At 36.3% G+C, this 19960-nt stretch overlaps 1 protein-coding gene across 2 annotated transcripts in view; it reads left to right on the top strand.

The window, feature by feature from the left end:
- Positions 1-19960, top strand: part of ITPR2 (inositol 1,4,5-trisphosphate receptor type 2) — a 478853-nt gene that overhangs the window by 95979 nt on the left and 362914 nt on the right. For both annotated transcript variants that reach the window (XM_029955850.1, XM_029955851.1), the window contains exons 4-9: positions 133-219; positions 2169-2327; positions 8139-8237; positions 8519-8602; positions 8900-9046; positions 11992-12087. In XM_029955850.1, the coding sequence (XP_029811710.1) occupies positions 133-219; positions 2169-2327; positions 8139-8237; positions 8519-8602; positions 8900-9046; positions 11992-12087 (672 nt within the window). The remainder of the gene's footprint in view (positions 1-132; positions 220-2168; positions 2328-8138; positions 8238-8518; positions 8603-8899; positions 9047-11991; positions 12088-19960) is intronic.

The following is a 19960-nucleotide window of genomic DNA, read 5'->3' on the forward strand; positions in this document are numbered from 1 at the left end:
AAAGCAATTTTATTAAAGTTTATTTTATTCATGGTTATAGTTTTTGTTCCTAAAATAACTCTTATTTCTTTGTCAACTATTGTACTCTGTTTGCTGTGTTTCCATGCTGAATATTTGCTAACCATTTTCCAGCATGCTGCTGAACTGGAACAAAAACAAAATGAATCAGAGAATAAGAAACTGTTGGGAGAAATTGTGAAATACAGTAATGTTATACAAGTAAGTCTATTTATTTTCTCTCTTAAAAGATGTGAATATTTTATGGGTAATTTGTGTCTGTTAGGAATGCCAAGCTGCATTAAAATTTGGACACACAACCACCTGTTCTTTGATGGAATTATGGATATAATATTTTTAGTTAATGTTCAGTGTAATATTCTATATGTTCGCAAATAAGTCTGGTGAGAATTCCCATAAGGAAGTGCGCTTATCTATATGTAGGTACAGGGTTTTCCACCAACAGGAGGAAGACAGGGAAACATAATTTCTAAAGGTCTGTAGTAAAACCCTCCATTAGAATTGGTGAGACTAACAGGTAACATACAAAGCATTATCTTTGCCTTCTGTAGAGAGAAGAGAGTGTTCATGTTATATTTTGAGGGGGGAATGGTCCTTGAGTTGTTACTGAGAGATTTATTTCAATGATTCATCTCAGCTGCATTCCTCTCCTGTGCTTCACTTAGATCTTTGAGCTCTTTACTTGGCTATTTGTTAATACGTGCCACACCTCATTCCAAAAAGAATGGAAAGCATTTTCAAAAATACATACCACATACAATAAAATAGAAATAAATAAGGTGATTGGGTCAAAGGGAAGATAGTGCTTAAATGAATAAGGTGACATCAGGGGGAGGCATGTTTATAAACACCACGTTTTAAAGGCTGGTCACCTTTGGCTAGGAGTCTTTTTGTTGCTCACTTTCCTGTATGGGAAGCATAATATATTATAGCACTCACATAGGAAGTCCTTAACATAGAGCTAAGTCAAAGGTCTAGAAACACAAATGTTCTCACAAAAGAAGACCAGAGAAGTATTCCTCCTTATAAGTGCTCATAAAGAGGACACTGTTTCACATAGTAAGCATTAGCCTTAACAACTTCCTTACAGAAAGTACTACAATGAGGTGTTTCATAGAGCTATTTAAAAAAATAATATCGCCTGATATTTTGTATTTGGCCAATGGCAAAATGCCAGTGCACAGGACCGTCAAAGCGTCCCTCTGATGGGACAAGATGAGAGCACCGGAATTTGCAGCTCCCCGAAATGTAGGACTTAATCTAATGAATGATGATGTGATACCTGTGGCATGGGTGGGTTGCATGTCCCTTGAGAAATCCTCCCTACAAAGAGTTTTTCTTAACCAAGTTTTGACCAGAATTAAGTGCCAGCAAGAGGAACTAATGTGTCTTGTCAAGAACCTGAAGTGCAAATGTTTGCATTACCAGTTAGGGGATAAGCCATGTGTTCTAACAAGGTAGATTCCAGAGGAATGGGGCTGGACCATGAGGGTTTCATCGGTTCATGAGATAATTTCTTTCTTATATTGTGGATATTAAAATGACCATTCTGTATTGAAATGATTGTAATAATAGACAGGAAGATTGTTTTAGCTTTCTTACTCAGTAGAATACTGTCTTGGTGATGTCTTGTAAATGGCAGCCACAAGTCTGAGAAATGGTGTGTCCATGCCCATTTGAGAACGGAGTAGGATCAGGGAGTAGGGATTATTTAGGATGCAAAGCCTACCTCTTCACACAAGAAGAATGGCTGTCCATGGCAAGGATGGTTAATAACACTAAGTGGTTTGGTGCATTATTTTAGTTTCTTGGTTATTTTTAAGTATATTCTGTTGTGTCTGTGCAAGAATTTTGAAAATGTGATTGGAATTTCCTGGTCTCCTTTGGGAAGCTTGGTTTTATCCTATTATTTATCAGTAGATAAAAGTGGTTCAGAGGTGTCCTCTGGTTTGATTTCACCATGTGCTCAGTACATGGTGGGGTAGAGGTGAGGAGTCAGCTTGGAAAGATGGTGAGGTGTGAAAAGAGCTCTTTTGTTTGACTTGCACCCCAAGGGGTGTTATGTGGGCACAATATGTATGTACAAACATACACATGTTATTAACAGAGGACATCAAAGAATAAAGGTGGTAATGTCTTTTTCCTTACAGCTGCTACATATAAAAAGCAACAAGTATCTGACTGTCAACAAGAGATTACCTGCCTTATTGGAGAAGAATGCCATGCGTGTGTCCTTGGATGCTGCCGGAAATGAAGGGTCTTGGTTTTATATTCATCCCTTCTGGAAGCTGAGAAGCGAGGGTGACAATGTATGTAAAAATAAAATTAAGAGAGAAGCAGTGTGTTCATAAAGACAGTATTCATAATAAATGAGAGAATTCAGATAGCAGAAAGAAAGGACACATAGTTTTCAATCAGCACATTATTTTTGTGGTCACATCTTTAATAGATTAAAAGTATTTATTTATAGTGCAAATTGTGCTTGGGAATCATGAAAGTCAAAATTCAGATTAGTTAAAGATCATCTTCCAGTTGGAATTCATGTGAAAGAGTTTAAGTAATGCTAACATTGGCCTAACCTTTCAAAGGAGAGGTAGAGTTTGCTTCTTTTCTTAAATAGGAGGGAGCATGGTTGTAAGGAGAAAGCTTTGCTTAGGAAACGTTGTTTATCCCTTTTAATTAATAGAGTAACAGTGCATTATGACAGTATTTCATTTACTGGCTCTATGGTCAGCTGTTTGCAGTCTATACATCTTTAAGATGCATAATGTATAAGGAGTTATAGATGGGCACTCACTTGTTGGTGGCAGTATTTAAAATATATTTTAGAACACATACTTGTGTGTAGTATAGTGTAGATTTTAGCAGCTGCTAAAGTATTTTCTGCTAGAAAATTTATAGTGTAGGGAAAATAAAAATTATATGAAATGATTCAATAGGATACATTGTTATTTGTTTTCATTTGTAATAAATAAAGTAGCAAGTGATAGTCCCTAGAACATAGGAAATGCTCAATAAATGCTGAATATCTTTCATAAATAGAATACTTTGCAAATATTGGGTCATGTGATCCAGAAAATAGTTGCAATTAAAAAAATTAACATTATAAAATCCAAAAAATAGAAAAATAGAATTATTCTGACAGTTTTCTCAGTACTTTGTTTACATTTTAAATATCGTTTGGATATTTCTTGTCCTAGAAATGTCCTCTTTTATAGTGAATCTGTTTTTTCCAGTGAATTTTGAAATATACATTCAATTCCACAGGCTGCAAGCTTCATGGTTTAAGTTGGTTAATAAATTATCTGATGATCCCCTCTTTAGGTAAGGTTTGGGAGACGCATGGCATGCAGGAATGTGGTGCACTTTAAGTCTTGTGTTGGACTCCTTAAAAAAAATAAGTCCTACGTGTTTATTTTTTGGCATCAAGTGATGTGTGCTGTGAGCATGATATATATTTTAATTTCAGTAGGTAGTTAATTACAATCAACTCTCAATTATTTAGGGACTGATTATGAAGCTTACAAACAACCTATGTCTTTTGGCGCCCATTCTCATAATGCTTGCTTCCCTCTCCGGTCCCCCACCGAGTAGTGTCCCTGGCTGAAGGTGGTCAATGAAAATCAAACTTCGAGAAAAGCAAAAAGTGAGCTCAAGTTCTGAGGGAATATGAGGACATGATTGGAAAATTAGAGCCTTTAGACTAACTGTGCATTTTATTAATTCATTCTGTTTATTTATTCATTCTATCTATTCCTCTACCTTCTCCCAGATGCCTTTATAGGATCAACTGAGAGTTGAATGTAATGAACTATTTCAAATAATTAGTTGTCCTGGGGTCGGGGGAACCTACCACCCAACACTCCATCTTGGTAAAATGGACAATGAAATTGTTAAGTGCCGTATAGAAATCCTTCTTATATAGATGTGCTCCATAAAGCATGGCTGAAACAACCTTCCACATTGCTTTTTGCCATAACAGCTCACTGTTTTTGCTCACCACTATATAGCTATTGTGTGTGATTAAGGTTGCTATGAAAACATAAGCACACCCATTGCCCTCTGTTTGCCACTTAAGTATATTGCAGTGCTCATTTTCTTCCCCAGGAGTAGGTGGCACTCCCTAGCAGTAAGTTTCATTCTAAAATTCTAAAATGTAGGAAATACTATCATGTCATAGCAAGCAATTTAATTATTACTAATTTTCCTTAAGAGTGGGTTAAGCTAAGAAGACATTGAAAGGTTCAAAGGACTTTTAAAATTATACTTTATTATTTAGCAGTTAGTAAGTTGTGATTTAGGTTGTAAGTATCCAATAAGATGTTCGGTGACTGAAATGAAACTTAAGAAGGAGGCTGATGAGGGGCCCCTGGGTGGCTCAGTTGTTTGAGCTTCCGATTTCAACTCAAGTCATGATCTCACAGTTTGTGAGTTTGATCCCCATGTTGGGTTCACTACTGTACTCTCTCTCTCCCTCTCAAAAATAAACAAACATAAAAAAAAAGAATGGGATGATGATAGTCTGGGGGAAAATGCTCAGATCCTCGCTTATGTCATGTCTTACAGAATTGTCAGTTGGATGGTTTTGGGGGACAAATAGATTCATAGACCCCTCAACTCTTCCGTACTGTTGAATAGTTAGAAAGTCATTGGGGATAACAGAGTATGTAGATATTTAATTTTCATTTATTTTCCCATGATTCAGTGGGTTTTTTTTTTTAAATTTTCAACTTGGATTTAAGAAGTTATTAGTTCTTTACCTTGATGGTAGTTTTTAAAAAGGAGAAAAGCCCAGATCTTCCTCCAGTCAAGAGAAAAATTCAACTCTTAGGCAAAGAACCTCTTCAAATAGCAAGTAGATTTTGCTATTTTGCAAAACGAGGTCTCTTGGAATTCTAGCAAAGGTAGGACTAGATCCTTGGTGTTTTGGTTTTTACTGCAAGGCTTTTTTCACCATGCCAGGTGCCACGCCAGAAGAAGGGTGGCTGCCAGTGGTATTATATTGCTCCTTATTTTCAGTAAAATCTCAAGTTGAATCTTACATGACTGTTGCATAGATTCAACAGAAGTGCTTTTGGAATTGGAATTTTTAAAAGATGCTTGTGTACTAAAGTGAGTGTGACATGGAATAAAATGAATGCAACCTCAAGTTCTGTATTAAATACATAACATCCAGAAGGCATCTGACCACATCAGTGGATCAGCCTCAAGTTCCATATTTACCAATTTATCCAATTAGGTGTAAATTCCTCAAGGACAGGGACTATTTCTCACATATTTGTATTCTTTTTGGCACTTCTTATTGTTCTTTTTATTTCTTTTGATTACCATCTTGTTCATTTTGTTTGCAATGCTTTTTTTTTAGTTTGTTTATTTGTTTTTGTTCCTTTTTTTGTTTGTTTGTTTTCAGCTTGGTTAGTCAAAGTAACCATTGTCAAGAACAAGTCTGAAGACTTGGAAATCAGTGAATTAATGTTAGATTCTCTTTGAATACCATTCTTATAAACCCTTGGTGCTTGGACATTTTGGGCTATATGTCTGGTCTTAAAAATATATTGTATAAGACTTTATGGGTGGTGTTTTTTTTAATTTTAATTTTAATTTTAATTTTATTTATTTATTTATTTATTTTAATTTAAAATTTTTATTTTATTTTTTTACTTTATAAAGTTTCATATTTTTTTAACATATGCAATTATTTTCCATCATTTACAATACAGTAGTTGCAATGACACTCAAAAGAGAAAAGCAAAGTAAAAAATCAAAACACCAACTTCTGTTTCATTTAATTAGACTTATACAGAAATTAGAAGGTTAAGTAACAACTAGTTAATCACCTAATTTCACAGCTATCTGAAGTGGCAGTCATTATATAGCAGCTTATCTATGATACATTCGAGATAAATGGTACAATATATTACTTGTTCATAGGCTACAACACAGCCTGCTTAAGGGTGGTGTTTTAAAATAAACAGAACATATGGATTGACCCAAAGTTTACAGAAAAGTATACTAAAATAGTAAGACTTAGGCCAATGGATATAGGTGCAAATGAAAATATTGTTTTAACTGAAAGGACATAGCTATGATATATCTTTATATTTAGTAGCTTATTGGCTAATATTTGTATGATGCAGATAAGAATGACATTGTAAACCAATTCCAGTTGCTCTTTAAGAAATTGGAAGATCAGGCACAGCACTGGCAAGATGTGTATTAAGTCCCAGTATTCATAGTGTGGATGAGGACGTGTGCTTCTGCCTGGCTCTGGGAGTTAGAGCCACTTTGATATCATGTGCAATAGTGTGTGTATGTGTGTGTGTGTAAGTGAGTTGTGGAAGGGGATGTTAGAAATATGTTTATGTGATGTTTCTTTTGTATGTTTTTGTTTATTTAATTAAAACTACTTACCAACTTTGGTTCACAAGTAGAAAGCAATATAAAGAAGTTTCACTTAACATTTCTTATCCTGTTTTCCATCTCCCCAATTTTTGCCCCCTGCACCACCTCTGGAAAGTTTCTTATGCAAGTACTCTTACTCCTTCCCTCTCCTTTTTTACACAAATAGAGCCCCTCTGCTTCCTCACCCTCTCACTTAACACCTTTTGATGATATCCCCTTTTCTGTGCATAGAGAATTTCTACGATGGGTTTTGTAAGTCAGGCACCAACACCCAACTGATGATGGACTTGAAAGGCGGGTGATGAATAGAGACCAATCTGTGAGAGACCAATTCTAGAAGCTACTTCTGCAAACTAAGAACAACCTCCCTTTGCTTGACTAGTGAACTTGAAGCTCCTCTACCATATTTGAATCTCCAGATATAGTTTGTGACAGCAGTACTATGTGTAAATGTAGACTCCTGTATATAACCCATAATATTAATTTTTATTGGAAATATGAAATTATGTTCCTGAAAATCTTGGCCTAGGTTAAGATACAGGAAGAAGTTTTGTATATTCTTATTTTCTGAGTCCTGATTTTCTTTTCAGTTTTCTGTTAAATTAATGTATTCTCTTATTCAGTTGGTACAAAATATGCAAAGACAAAGTATTGGTTTTCATTTCTGAGATGGTAAGCAATTTTATATGAGACTTGAGAGTATAGGTCCTACAGTAATAAGACTTCTAATGGATTGTCACAAGAGAGACTGTAAGAACTCTAAAATTAAACTGTTCATTGTTATCATTAAGAAAGCATAACTTTATTCTCACAATTTGAGTTACGAATAGAAATTTTTGATAAATTGCACATTGTTAATGATAACATAAATGAAAATTCAACTTAGACCCACTTCTCTAGAGAATTTCTACCAAAACAATTAAAAAATATATGTATATTTTAATTGGTTTTTTAAGTGATCTCTACTCCTAACATGGGGCTTAAATTTATGACCCTGAGTTCAAGGGTTGTATGCTCTACCAACTGAGCCAGCCAGTCAGTAAAGTCAATTTTTTAGCTAATTTTTTTAAATTTAAAAATGAATTCCAAGTTTAAAGAGCAATATTAGTGTTGGATGTTTAAGATAAAAGTCAATCAGGTACTCAAGGACCAAACAATAAACATATTTCTCCCAGGTCATACCTAATTGTGCATTTCCTGAATCCAGATGGCATTAGAATGTTTAATAGATTTCTGAGATTATGGGAAAGACCAAATTTAACAGACTTGTTTTTAATTCCCTAGATAATACACATGTGTGGCATTTTCTCCTTGCACTTGAAGTAGTTCAAATATTTAGGCAGATAAATGCTTGTTTGTGGTGGATGCATTCACTCTCTCTGCTGTGCACATGGCATAAGAACCTTGTGTTGAGGAGTAATGTCCTATTTATCGACATTTAAAAAGTTCTTACTGAACTGAGAGACTAATAAGAAAAAGATCTACGCCAATTTTCTGAATCCAGGCTGATAAACATTATGAACATGATTACATGGTCATTAATCAGAAGACATTTTACCTCAAAGAGGAAAAATATTGAACTAAGATTTGTATGGAGGACAAACCAAGATTTGTATGTTGTTTCAATAACGAGGACTTCTGTGCAGTTATTTTTATCTTCACATAGAGCACCACAGATCTGCTCAGTGTCACACTTGCAACTTATTTCTGATTCCTAGATTGTTGTAGGTGACAAAGTTGTTCTGATGCCCGTGAATGCAGGCCAACCACTACATGCCAGCAACATAGAGCTTCTCGATAATCCGGGGTGTAAAGAGGTAAGTTCAAGAGGAAAGAAAATGAGTTTGTTTATATTCATTGTGAGAGGAAAAAAAAGTCACATAGCTTCATTTATTGTTTTCATGAGCGTGACCCCAGTGGTAATTAATATTCCTAAGATCCATGTAGATAATGATTGCTAGTTTTGTATGGTATTTGTGTTGAGGTACATACCTTCTTATTCAAAGTTATCTTTTTTCTCTTTTCACCCGTTGGAGGAATAGTTTCTGGTACAAAATGGAATGCATAGTTTCATAACTTAAAGTTTCTTCATTAATAGGTGAATGCTGTTAATTGCAACACTAGCTGGAAAATCACTTTATTCATGAAATATAGTTCCTATCGAGAAGATGTACTAAAAGGAGTAAGTATGTGCTACATGGAACTTTTGCTGGAAGAATTGAAGGTAGTCTTACTGAACTTCTATATGCAAAACCTGTGAATTCACTAGAATTCACACTTCAGAAGATGGTTATAGACTTAATACTCACCATGAGTGTTTCATTGAGTTTTCCTCTTTTTGGAATGTGTAAATAATCATTAAAAGCCAAGTAACTAGCAGAAAGGTACAGGGTATAAAACCAGAAAGAGGCATCTGCTTCCTATGTCCATTTATTCAGAATTTTCTTGAAAATACAGTTTGATTTTCTTGTTTTCCTAGGGTGATGTTGTTAGATTGTTTCATGCAGAACAAGAGAAGTTCCTGACTTGTGATGAATATGAGAAAAAACAACACATTTTCCTTCGTACAACCTTGCGTCAATCAGCCACTTCTGCTACTAGTTCTAAAGCACTCTGGGAAATAGAGGTATGTAAATATTTTTGGATTTTAGTATTTATATAAAAGTGCTGGACTTACTAGGCTGTTTATTTTATTATTATAGACATCATTGATGATAAATTGATAAAAGAGTAATATTTGTGAACTAACCTGTTTTCTTCATTACTGTGATCAATTTGAATCTTTACTACTTCCTTTACCTAGCCTATCTGGGGCATCTCTCTTTCTCTTTCTCTCTCTCATCTCTCATCTAATAAGAGCATAAATAGACGTTGCTTTTTAGAAATCCATTGTGAAATGTTGTCAAGATTGATCAGACTACAGGCAATGTGCCTCAAATGGCATTGGATTTAAGATTGGAACATGACAACTCACTTTAAGTAAAGATAGATATCAGAACTACACAGTAACTGAGAAGAATATTTATTTCTTTAGGGGATTCCATTTTTATTGGAATGAGGAGGTTCATAGTTAAGAGTTCATCCATACTTTAAAAAGTCATTGCCAATATGGTAATTAAGAAAATGTAAGGTATGGATTTTTCTTTAAAGGATCTTTCTATACCGTGGAGGAGGTAAGATGGACGTAATTACCTATGAACAAGCCAACATTTGATAAGTTCCATCCTGATGTAATGGACATCTAAGTCTATAGCAGTGGTTTGCAATCATTTTAAACCCATCACTCCCCTCTTACAGCATATATTTTGTGATACTTCCTTTAATATCTTAAAATAAAATTCATAAGTAATATTATTTACAGATTTTCATGATCCAAAATTAATAAAAGCCTAAATTTCAAAAATAAAGAAGAAAAGGAAAATAATTTATATTAAAATAATATTTCAACATATAAATAATTGCTTTAGAAGGTGTAATATTTGTACCTGTCTTGAATAGGTACATTCATTTGTATTTGAAAGAAGTGGTAGAAGATGAAAATCAGAAGACATTCTTTGCAAGTACAGGAAAATGAAAGAGCAGGGACAAATGTGGGCCCCTGAATTATGTCTTGTGTTAGGAGAAGTAATAACAGAACACACTTATTTGTACATGATGAAAAGAAGAGGGAAATAACCATATTGAAAGAGGGCTAACAGCACACATTACAGACTATTGAAACAGAAGTGAGGAAGTATGATCTTTATTCCAGTGAGCTGATCCTTAATTATAAATGTAACATCAAAATAATTCTGTAAGTTATGACATGGTATAGAATAGAGATGAAATAGTACAAAACATGTATTTCCTATCTTTATTTTTATTATTTAAAACCATTTTTTAAAAGTTGGTTTATTTTGAGAGAGAGAAAGAGAAAGAGAGAAGCTCTGTTCTACTTTTCTCTGCTTTCTGTTCCAATGGAATGACTCCAGAACCCTGTTGGTGAGGCTGCTGGGATATAGTGGGTCACTCAGAAGGCTGTAACTTGCAGGATTTTTGTATCTCAGGCAACACCTGATAATGCCAAGAGCGGCCTTTCCAAAAATCATGGTGATAAATGATAAACCCTCCTTCCCATATCTCTAAATTGTCCTCTAGGTAGCTCCACTAGCACTGCTAGATGTGCTAGTGTACAGGATAGGAGTTCTTGGTCTGGGATCTGTGGTGAGCTTCAGGGTCTTTGCTAACCTCCAGCAGCTGTGTACAAAATGTGTGCATGTACGTGAGACAACCGTTAGGTATGACCAGTCTCGAAGGTATCAATGCCTTTGCCAAAGGACTTAGAGTGTAGCCAGTGTGGTTTGCAAAGGATTTGCGGAAGAAGTTTGATTTGAGAACATAGCCTTGTAGGATGCGTAGTGTTTGGATCACAGGGAGTGTTTTTAAGACTTCATCCACTTTATTTTCATAATTATTATCTTACTCGAGCTATCAGAGTAGGGGAAGACTTAGAAGCTGGGGTCTAGCAAAAAGTATTAGAAAGTTCTGTATAGAGGCACCCAGAATTTGAGGCTGGGGGCAAGAGTCCAAGGGTGGTCAGTATCAACAAAAAGAAGGTAACCTGTTGGGAGAATAATGAAAAGTTCTGGTACTTAAAGACAATCTTATGAATTAAAATCATTTGGCCATGATAGAACTGGCTTGAAGATGTTCAATTGCTTGCTATGGTCATACCCTAGTACTTGGCAGAGCTGGGGTGCAAACACAGTCATCTTTAGACTGTAAAGCTTAAGACTTGCTGCTGTGCACCAGGCCACCTGGCATTAGCAGCTGCTTCAGACTGGCTTCTTTTATTCTCAGGGAGCCTGGTGGCTCAGCATCTGGGGCAAAGCCAGTTCCCAGGACAGGTAGGAAAGGACATGGTATTAGTGAAAAAGCATCTGCAGAGAGAGCCAAGAATTAAGTTAGTCAAGAAAGTTCCAGGCCTTGGCATTTGTGGTTCTCTCTGCCTAGAATGATATCTTCCAATCTCTCTACGTGACTGTTCATTCTTACCCTGCGGGTTTCAGCTACCATGTCATCACCGAATGGCCGGTACTAATCACTACATCTAAAAAAGCGTTCCCTACCTACTCTGTCATGCGCTCTGTTTATTTCCTCCTAGCACTTGCCAAATCTTATGTATTGAAAGCTCTAGTCTTACTCATTGCTGTGTCCTGATTGCCTGCAAGAGTACTTGGTGCATAGTAAGATTTTAATAGGATTTAAAAAAAAGAATATTTGAGTAACAAGTGGGAAAAAACCCCGCAGCATTTCCAGTTCTGGCCCAGGAAACCTGTCTCTTGGAGGAAGGCTGTATTTGCACATTTAAGGCTTGAGTATCATGTGTGCAGCCAGTGAGTTAACTGTTAGGTCTCTTGTTCATTTGTGGGGAATTTTATTTTTCTTCCACATTGTCTTCTTATGAAAACATATATTAGATTCGACAAGTTAGTATTAACAGGTGAGCACTTTGTGTAAACTGTTGACATTTGCTTGCCAGCAATGTGAATATCTTTTAGTCTTTAATATTGTTGCCCTTTTTGTCTGTAGGTAGTTCATCATGACCCGTGCCGTGGGGGTGCTGGACAATGGAACAGCTTGTTCAGATTTAAACACCTTGCAACTGGGAACTATTTAGCCGCAGAGGTAAGACTAATGGAGTACTATTAAATCTCCAACTCTGATATAGTGACATAAGCAGTTAGGTTCTCCAAAAGTTGCTATATTTGTAGGAACAGTCATTATACAAAATTTGATTATGGCCTATTGTGATCTGGGCTGGCATATAAATTATTCTTAAGATGAAAATATTAATTGAAGCCTTTAAATAATTTTTGTCTTAAAAATGAAAACAATAGTAACAACAGAACACTGGTGGTTGGTTTCCTTAAAGGTCAAGGGCAAGAGAGTATCTGATTTGCATACATATGTGATTCAGTCTAAACTTTTGTATTTAGTTTCATTCTTTCAGAATGTCTGCATTGGAGATGCAGTTGGAGGTGCAATTCATTGTTGGTGTAGTACAGCCTTGATAGTTTCAGGCCATTTTCAATGAAACTGGTTTCACTGGTGGGTGGCTTTTATTGTTCAAACTGTTGGAGAGGAAAGGCATTTCTTCTTGAGACACTGAACTGTCCTGAAACTGCTAATTAAAATGGTATCAACAAATAAGGTCTTCTCTTCCTCTGCTAAAAGCATGTTGACAATCAGGTAGATATGAAGAGTGGGAAGAAGCAACAGTGTAGATGTTTTAGAAATGATTTAATTAAAGTTTGGTTATCAAATACAAAAATAATTTTGAAGATTCTTATTTTTTAGATGTATGAAAATATCCATTCATTCTACTTCCCTCAGGTCTTTTTCTATTTAGGGTTTCTTCTGTGATTCTAAACCAGAATTTGGCCTTAGAATTTTTAGTATGACTTATCTAACGTGTGGTTTTGGATGTGAGGGAAGATAAGGAAGTGGGTATGCAAAAGTGATGAGAAAAAGGTATGGGAAACAGGAAGTTTCTATAAACATGCTGACCCCTGTCTAAACTAGCACCCAGCGCCATTGCCCTTGACATCCTAGTAGTCTGGGGTGTTTTCTTTATAGTACTTATCACTCTCTGACTTACTGTACATTTTATTTTTTGACATTCTCTCTCAGAATGTATGTTCTCTGAAGGCAGGAGTTTTTATTTTTTAATTTTTTAATTTTATTTTTATTTTTTACATCACCACTGTGTTCCTAGCATTTATAGAGTATTTGACAAATGTTTTTGAAGGAATGAGTGAATGAATGCAAAGAAGTTATGCAGGCTTCTGTAAGATTACAGGATGGGATTTGAATTTGAGAGGCATTTGGAGCCATATTTGGGGAAATTAATCTCTCTAAGTTCTAATTTCTTCCTCTGTAAAATGGGGATAATCACAGCATTCATGTAATATGAGTATTAAGAGAATTAAATAAAGTGCGTGCATAATGTGTGGCTCATGGTGGGTGTCCAGTAAGTAGTGCCGACATGATTAATTTTATTATGAGAAAGGATTACTTTGATAAATATCTGACTTATTTATGAATCTGTTCAAATAAATGAAATATAGCTTTGCTGTTTATGGGCTCTTTATACGATGAATGTTTTGCAGTAACTTTGTTGAGAAGTAATGCTTTGATGTAAGATTAAGGAGTAAGGTGGAGAGTCTTGTCTAAAATAAGAATTAGAAAAGCCTACGAGATGTCCTATAAAATATAAGAAATTCTCTTGGATCTGGTGTTGGGGACTCTTTTCTGTAGTTCAGCTTTCAGTCAGGCTGTTGTAACTACTGACATTCTCTAGAAAGCTGACATGATTACACATTATTAGTTTTCTTAGTCAATTTCTGCAGTTAAAACTTGTCTCATTGATAATTCAAATGACTAGATTATTGACAATTAAATTGTTGATTAACTTTAATGAAGATCTAAGACCTCAATACATAAAGGAGTTCATTAAAAATTGAAAAATAGAAAGCAGCTCATTCCTTGAAACAAATTTGAAAGACTATCTCTAGAGGATATGACTTTAAATGCTAGATGCTATATTGTCCATTAAAGATTCTGGTGTACTTGTAAGATCTCTTCTTTGACCCTTAATACTTGAGATAGCATCTTTTTTTTAGGACAAGGTGAGAGAAAGAGAATTAAGCATTAAATACATATCTGAAAATTAAAAACTAGGAACTTATTTTCTACTGATTTTAACAGAATGGGTGCTTCTGTAGTATTTTAACTCAAAAGAAGAATCTTAGCTTTAGAATACTGGCATCCACAGGTTGGGGTTTTATATTTCATATGTCAGCTCAGCTCAGATAAGGTCCTGGTGTAGTCACATCTCAGCACGCTTGTCATAAGGTGTGAAAGTGTCTGCAGGTGTGGCAAAATTGCAGCAATTGTAGTCACCATGACTTGATAAAAAATTGATTTCCAGTTCCAATTTCACAACAGGTGGATATAGTCTCTGATAGCAGTTAAAAAGCAATGTTGGGGCAGCTGGGTGGCTCACTTGGTTACACATCTGACGTTGGCTCAGGTCATGATCTCACGGTTCATGAGTTTATGAGTTCGAGCCCTGTGACGGACTCTATGCTGACAGCTCAGAGCCTAGAGTTTGCCTTAAATTCTCTGTCTCCCTCTCTCCCTCTCTCTCTCTCTGCCCCACCCCACCACTTGCACCTCTCCCATTCTTAAAAATAAACATTTAAAAAAGAAGAAAAAGCAATGCTTATCCCCTTTATCATTTTGCTTTTTAAAAATGCTCAAGTCTTTACTTTCAAATCATTATTCATGTAATTTGAGGTTGGTAAGGAGTGCCTAGCGTGTTTTGTAACTTCCTAGCCTGATTTGTTTTGTTTTATTGGACCCTTATTTATAGGAGAAAAAAGGCTCTATGGTTTTTATTTATTTTGTTTTTTTCAGTTTCATCTTTAATACCTAGATACTACTGAGACAATAAAACACATAATAGGATGTTGAAAAAGCAAGAGTTGGGAATAATTATTTTTGGAATTCGTAGCAGCAACAGACATCCTTTTTAAGATTTCATACCACCTTTAACGTATACTTTTTAAGTGCCTGATAAATGCAAAGCATGGTCAGGAATGCTGCAGATGGGGAAGGAAGCAGAGGAGTAAGTCTCTGCCCTCAAAGAATGGACCTTCTAGTTTGGAACACAGTATGCAATAAGTGACCACAGGATGGTCAGAGGCAGGATCATGTCAGGCAGGTGGAGTTGTGAGGTAAGCCAATGGAGGCTCTTGCTCAGGGTGAACTTTTCCCTGGTTATTCAAGAAAGTAATCGACACAGTTTGTAGAAAAGCAGAAGGACAATCAAGGAGGCACAGACAGGGTTGTGGAATGTCCACATCATCGGTAGACAATGTGAAAAGGGAGGCTTGGCTCAAGGAGAGGGGTTCTAAAAGGAATTATTGAGTGACAGATCCCTTTGCTTGAAGATTTTGATTGGAAGGTTTGGATTTGATCTAATTAGTAACAGGAGTAATGTTTGGAATAGTTACCTTAGACGCTGGGGCTGGACAGCAGTTTACAAACAATTGGTAGACACCAGTGATAGCCCTAGAAAATCCAATTTCTGCCCTCAAGAAGTTCTTGGTACAGTGTGACACATGTATCATAGCAATCGGAAGAGTGGTGTGCTGATAGGGAAGCACTAAGGTGCCAAGGAGGTGCAAGTGATGCCGGAGAGGCTAGAGCACTTGCTGCTGGTGGATGAGTATGGCAGCTGGGAGAGAGAGAGAGAGAGAGAGAGAGAGAGCGAGCGAGCGAGCACAGGCAGAGAGGACAGCTTTTGTACAGGCACGGGGGTGTGGTATTGTGCAAACTAGTTTTATATGGATAATACATCTGTGCATCACCCATAGGATATGTCTGAGTTTGGAGGTGGTGCTAGAAGGGGGGATGGCCAGAAATGTAGGGCAGCTGAGTTGTTTCAGGCCATATATATTAAGTTAAGGAGAATTGGTTTTATTTTGAAAGAAAGAGCAGTGTTCTAAATAAATTTGTGTTTAAAGATGACCACTCCAGAGTTGTATTGTCTGATGCGGTAGTTACTAGCCACATGTTGGCTAAATTAAATTAAATTAAATAAATACTTAATTAAAGTATTAAAATAAAATAAAATAAAATTCAAAATTTTAAAATTAAAAAGCCAGTTTCTCAGTTACACTAGCCATGTTTCAAGGGGCTCAGGAAGTACGTGGTATTGGGTAGCACAAATATAGAACATTTTCCGTCATCACAGGGAAAACTCCCATGGATAAAACTACTCTGGAGCCTTTTAAAAAATTTAGTGTTTACTTATTTTTGAGAGAGAGAGAGAGAGAGAGACAGAGTGCGAGGGGTGGGGAGGGCAGAGAGAGAGAGAGAGACAGAGACAGAGAGACAGAGGATACAAAGTGGGCTCTGCTCTGATGGCAGAGAGCCAGACACAGAGCTAAAACTTGAGAACCATGAGATCATGACCCGAATGGAAGTGGAATAAACTAACTGAGCCCCCCAGGCGCCCTACTGTGGAATCTTTGTGAAGCAACTGCAAGGGATTGCCTCAGAGGCAGGGAGCCTACATAGGAGGGAAATATCTGATACCTTCAGGGTATTTTGAGGATTTGAACCAAGTGGGTGGCATTGGTAATGGCAGGAAGGGGAAGGGGAGAAGACATTTTTAGGACATTGGAAGCAATGGAAAAATGGTAATCCATAGAATGTCAGGGGTTAAGAAGTAGGAGGATTCTGGCTTTGGAGAACTGGTGATGTCTTTTGCCAATTTAGGAAACATGGGAAAGGGTGCAGTGTTGATGAGGAAAATAATCCATTCACTTTTGACTATGTCTAATTGGATGTGCTCTAAAGTATTCAGGTGAAAATGCCTGATAGGGACAGGGTTCATATCTTCTAGAAGTTCAGGTAGTAGAAGTAGATGTAGTCATCATTATCATGGGTGTGATCATCAGGGAGTATGAAGAGAATGAGGAGACGTTTGAAGGCGGAACTGTGGGAACATCATCTTTTTTTTTTTTTTTTTATAAAACCAATAGGTTTTTTTTTTTTTTGTTTTTTTTTGTTTGATTTATTTATTTTTTTAACATATGCAATTATTTTCCAACATTTACACTGCAGTAGTTACAATGACACTCCAAACAGAAAAGCAAAGTAAAAAATCAAAACCCCCACTTCTATTTCATGTAATTAGACTTATACAGAGATTAGAAGGTTATGTAACAACTAGTTAATCACCTAATTTCACAGCTATCTGAAGTGGCGATCATTATATAGCAGCTTATCTATGATTCATTCAAGATACATGATACAGTTTATTACTTGCTCATAAGCTAGAACACAGCCTGCTTAATACCTTTCCTTAAATTCCACCTCTATACTACAATATACTTGAGGTCCATGCAAAAAAGTAGCTACCTTTTATAATGGATGATTAAGTCTTTGGTGTTGTAAAAGTAACTTCATTTAAACATATCTTTTGAAGGATGGACAACAGGTTGGGAGCCTGAGAAGTCAGGAAAGCAACTGGAAGAGCAAATGGGCTGAATCACAATGTCAAGGAAGGGAAGATAGGCTTTCAAAAGGAGGGAGTGCTACCAGAAAGGTCAGGAACAAAATGTATTTACAGCATTTGGCAAGAACACAGTCATCTGTGATTGAGAACATTTTTAGTGGAGACCAGAATCCAGGGGGTGTAAAATGACAAGGAAGCCAGGAAGCCGAAGTAAGGGTGGACCGAGGTTTTGTATCATGGCTGTGCAGGAGGAGAAGGAGTAATAAAGGGAAACCAAGTCCTATTAGATAGGTTTATAAAGGTCTATTTAAAAAAATTAGACGAGAACAGAATTTTTACTTTAAAGGGAAGTTCCTATTAGAGGAGCAGGATTTGGCAGTGAAAAGGTTCTTTTCCCTCAGCCTTTCCATTCTCAACACACATATTGATAATTTGAAATATTACTTTTTAATGTGCTTGAGGCATTTCTGGTAAATTGGATTATGTAATTCTTGAATTGCCCTTGAGTATATGGTGTTTATATTGGCCAGTGTGGCAAAGACAGCCCAGTGTAGTGGGGAAAATAAACCCCATGTATACTGCTCACAATCTCTCTGACTTTAAGAAAATACTTAACCTCTTTGAACCTCAGTTGCCTTGTGTGTAAAAAAGATGATTGTATATATTACATGGGATTATTTTGGGATTAAGGAAGACATGGAATGTTCAGCACCTTGCACATAAAATGCATTCAATAAGTATTAAGTCCCTTTACTTCCATTGAGAAGTAGCGGACAAAAAATGTGGAGTAGCATTGTTTATTATTACTATCACTACTCCTACTATTATTATGATTATAACTTTTTTCCAGAACTGGTATTTCTTTGTAAGTCAGATGACTGAAGGGGATGAAGTTTAGGGTCTTGCCACTGGATGCCTTGTGCTTAGAACGGAGTCTGATATTTAATTTATATTGAGTAAACACTAGATAATCTAAAAGATCATTCAGAGAGAGAGACTGAGGCTCTGCATTCAATCATTTCACTTTGCAGCAGAAGGGACCCAGGCTCCAAGAGGCAATTTACTGTGTCCAAAGTGAAAAAAAACCCATCAACAAGATAATGACAGTCTTTGGGCTCAATGCTAGACTTGCATTACTTCATCTATACTAGTGGTTCTCAGCTTAGGGTGATCCCGTCCCCCAGGGGATGTTTGGCAATGTCTGGAGATGCTCTTATCATCAGAACTGGGGCGAGGCAGCTACTCACATCTAGTGGGTAGAGGCTGGGGACGCAGCGGAACATTTTGTAATGCCTAGGACAGCCCCACCACACACACTTTTCTGGCCCCTGCCAAGAGTGGTGAGAAGCCTTGACCTGCCTTTTATCAACATTACACAGTCATTTATGGACTGCCTACTGGGAGGAAGTACTATTTTGATTTTGAGAAGAAAACAAAGGTGATTAGCCCTTGGTCCTTGTCACTTGGGGGGTTTGCAATGTAGAGGAGAGTGATATTAACTCAGTGACTGGGATAGCTCCTCTGCATACACATCAGAGACAACTGGTTTTGTATAATGTTAATGTTACTAACATCCACAGATGACCACGTTAAATCTCACAGTGAGCTTAAAGGGCTGCAACCTTAAATATGAGCACAAATGAGGGAAAAAAAAAAAGAAAAACCTCAAAATTTTACTTAAACATATACTTCCTAAACATGATATTCTATTTTAACCAGTACTTCCAAGGAACCAGTTGTTTTTCAGAAAAATGCTAATAAGGTGATTGCTTGTATAGAAATGAAGGGGACACTATCTGAAGGAAATTAGACCATTTCATACGCTTAAGCTTCTGGAGTCTAATTATAGAGACAAAGCACATACACTATGAGCTAAGAATAGTAATATAAATATAGCACTATTTTATATATTTCCGAGAAATATCCAAAGCTAGAAAGTGGAACAGAGTATTTAATTTGGAATTAGATAATGAAGCCAATTGTGGCTTTGTTAGATAATGTGTTACAGTAAATTTACAGTACTGTATTGTTAGGTCTTCCTGTGATGTCCATTTCCGTGGGGCCGTACAAGAAATAAGGTAACATGAGGAGAAAGAAGGTAAACAGTCGTGTATTTTTGCATTTAATACGCAGCACGGTTATAAGCACACTCCTTGACATTTGCTCTAGATCTTTTACTTGTATCAATAAACACCAATATCTCCTTATTGGTACAGGAGAGTTCACAACCATATCAATGGGGGAGAAAGTAATTTTATCATATTTTAAATGGGATATTATGAGAGCCTTAGTAAATAGTTCTTCCATAGTCAAAGGAGCAATAATAAATCAGATATCACAGTTTCTGACCTGCTGCTCCTCCCTTTTCTTTCTTTGGATATTATTAAAGCAATAATGATCCTTCCTGTCACAAGATAGATCGAGTAGTGCAAATAATTTTATTCATGGAAGATTTTATTATTGCCCTTT

Source organism: Suricata suricatta, chromosome 10 (genome assembly GCF_006229205.1).
Source record: "Suricata suricatta isolate VVHF042 chromosome 10, meerkat_22Aug2017_6uvM2_HiC, whole genome shotgun sequence".
NCBI lineage: Eukaryota > Metazoa > Chordata > Mammalia > Carnivora > Herpestidae > Suricata > Suricata suricatta.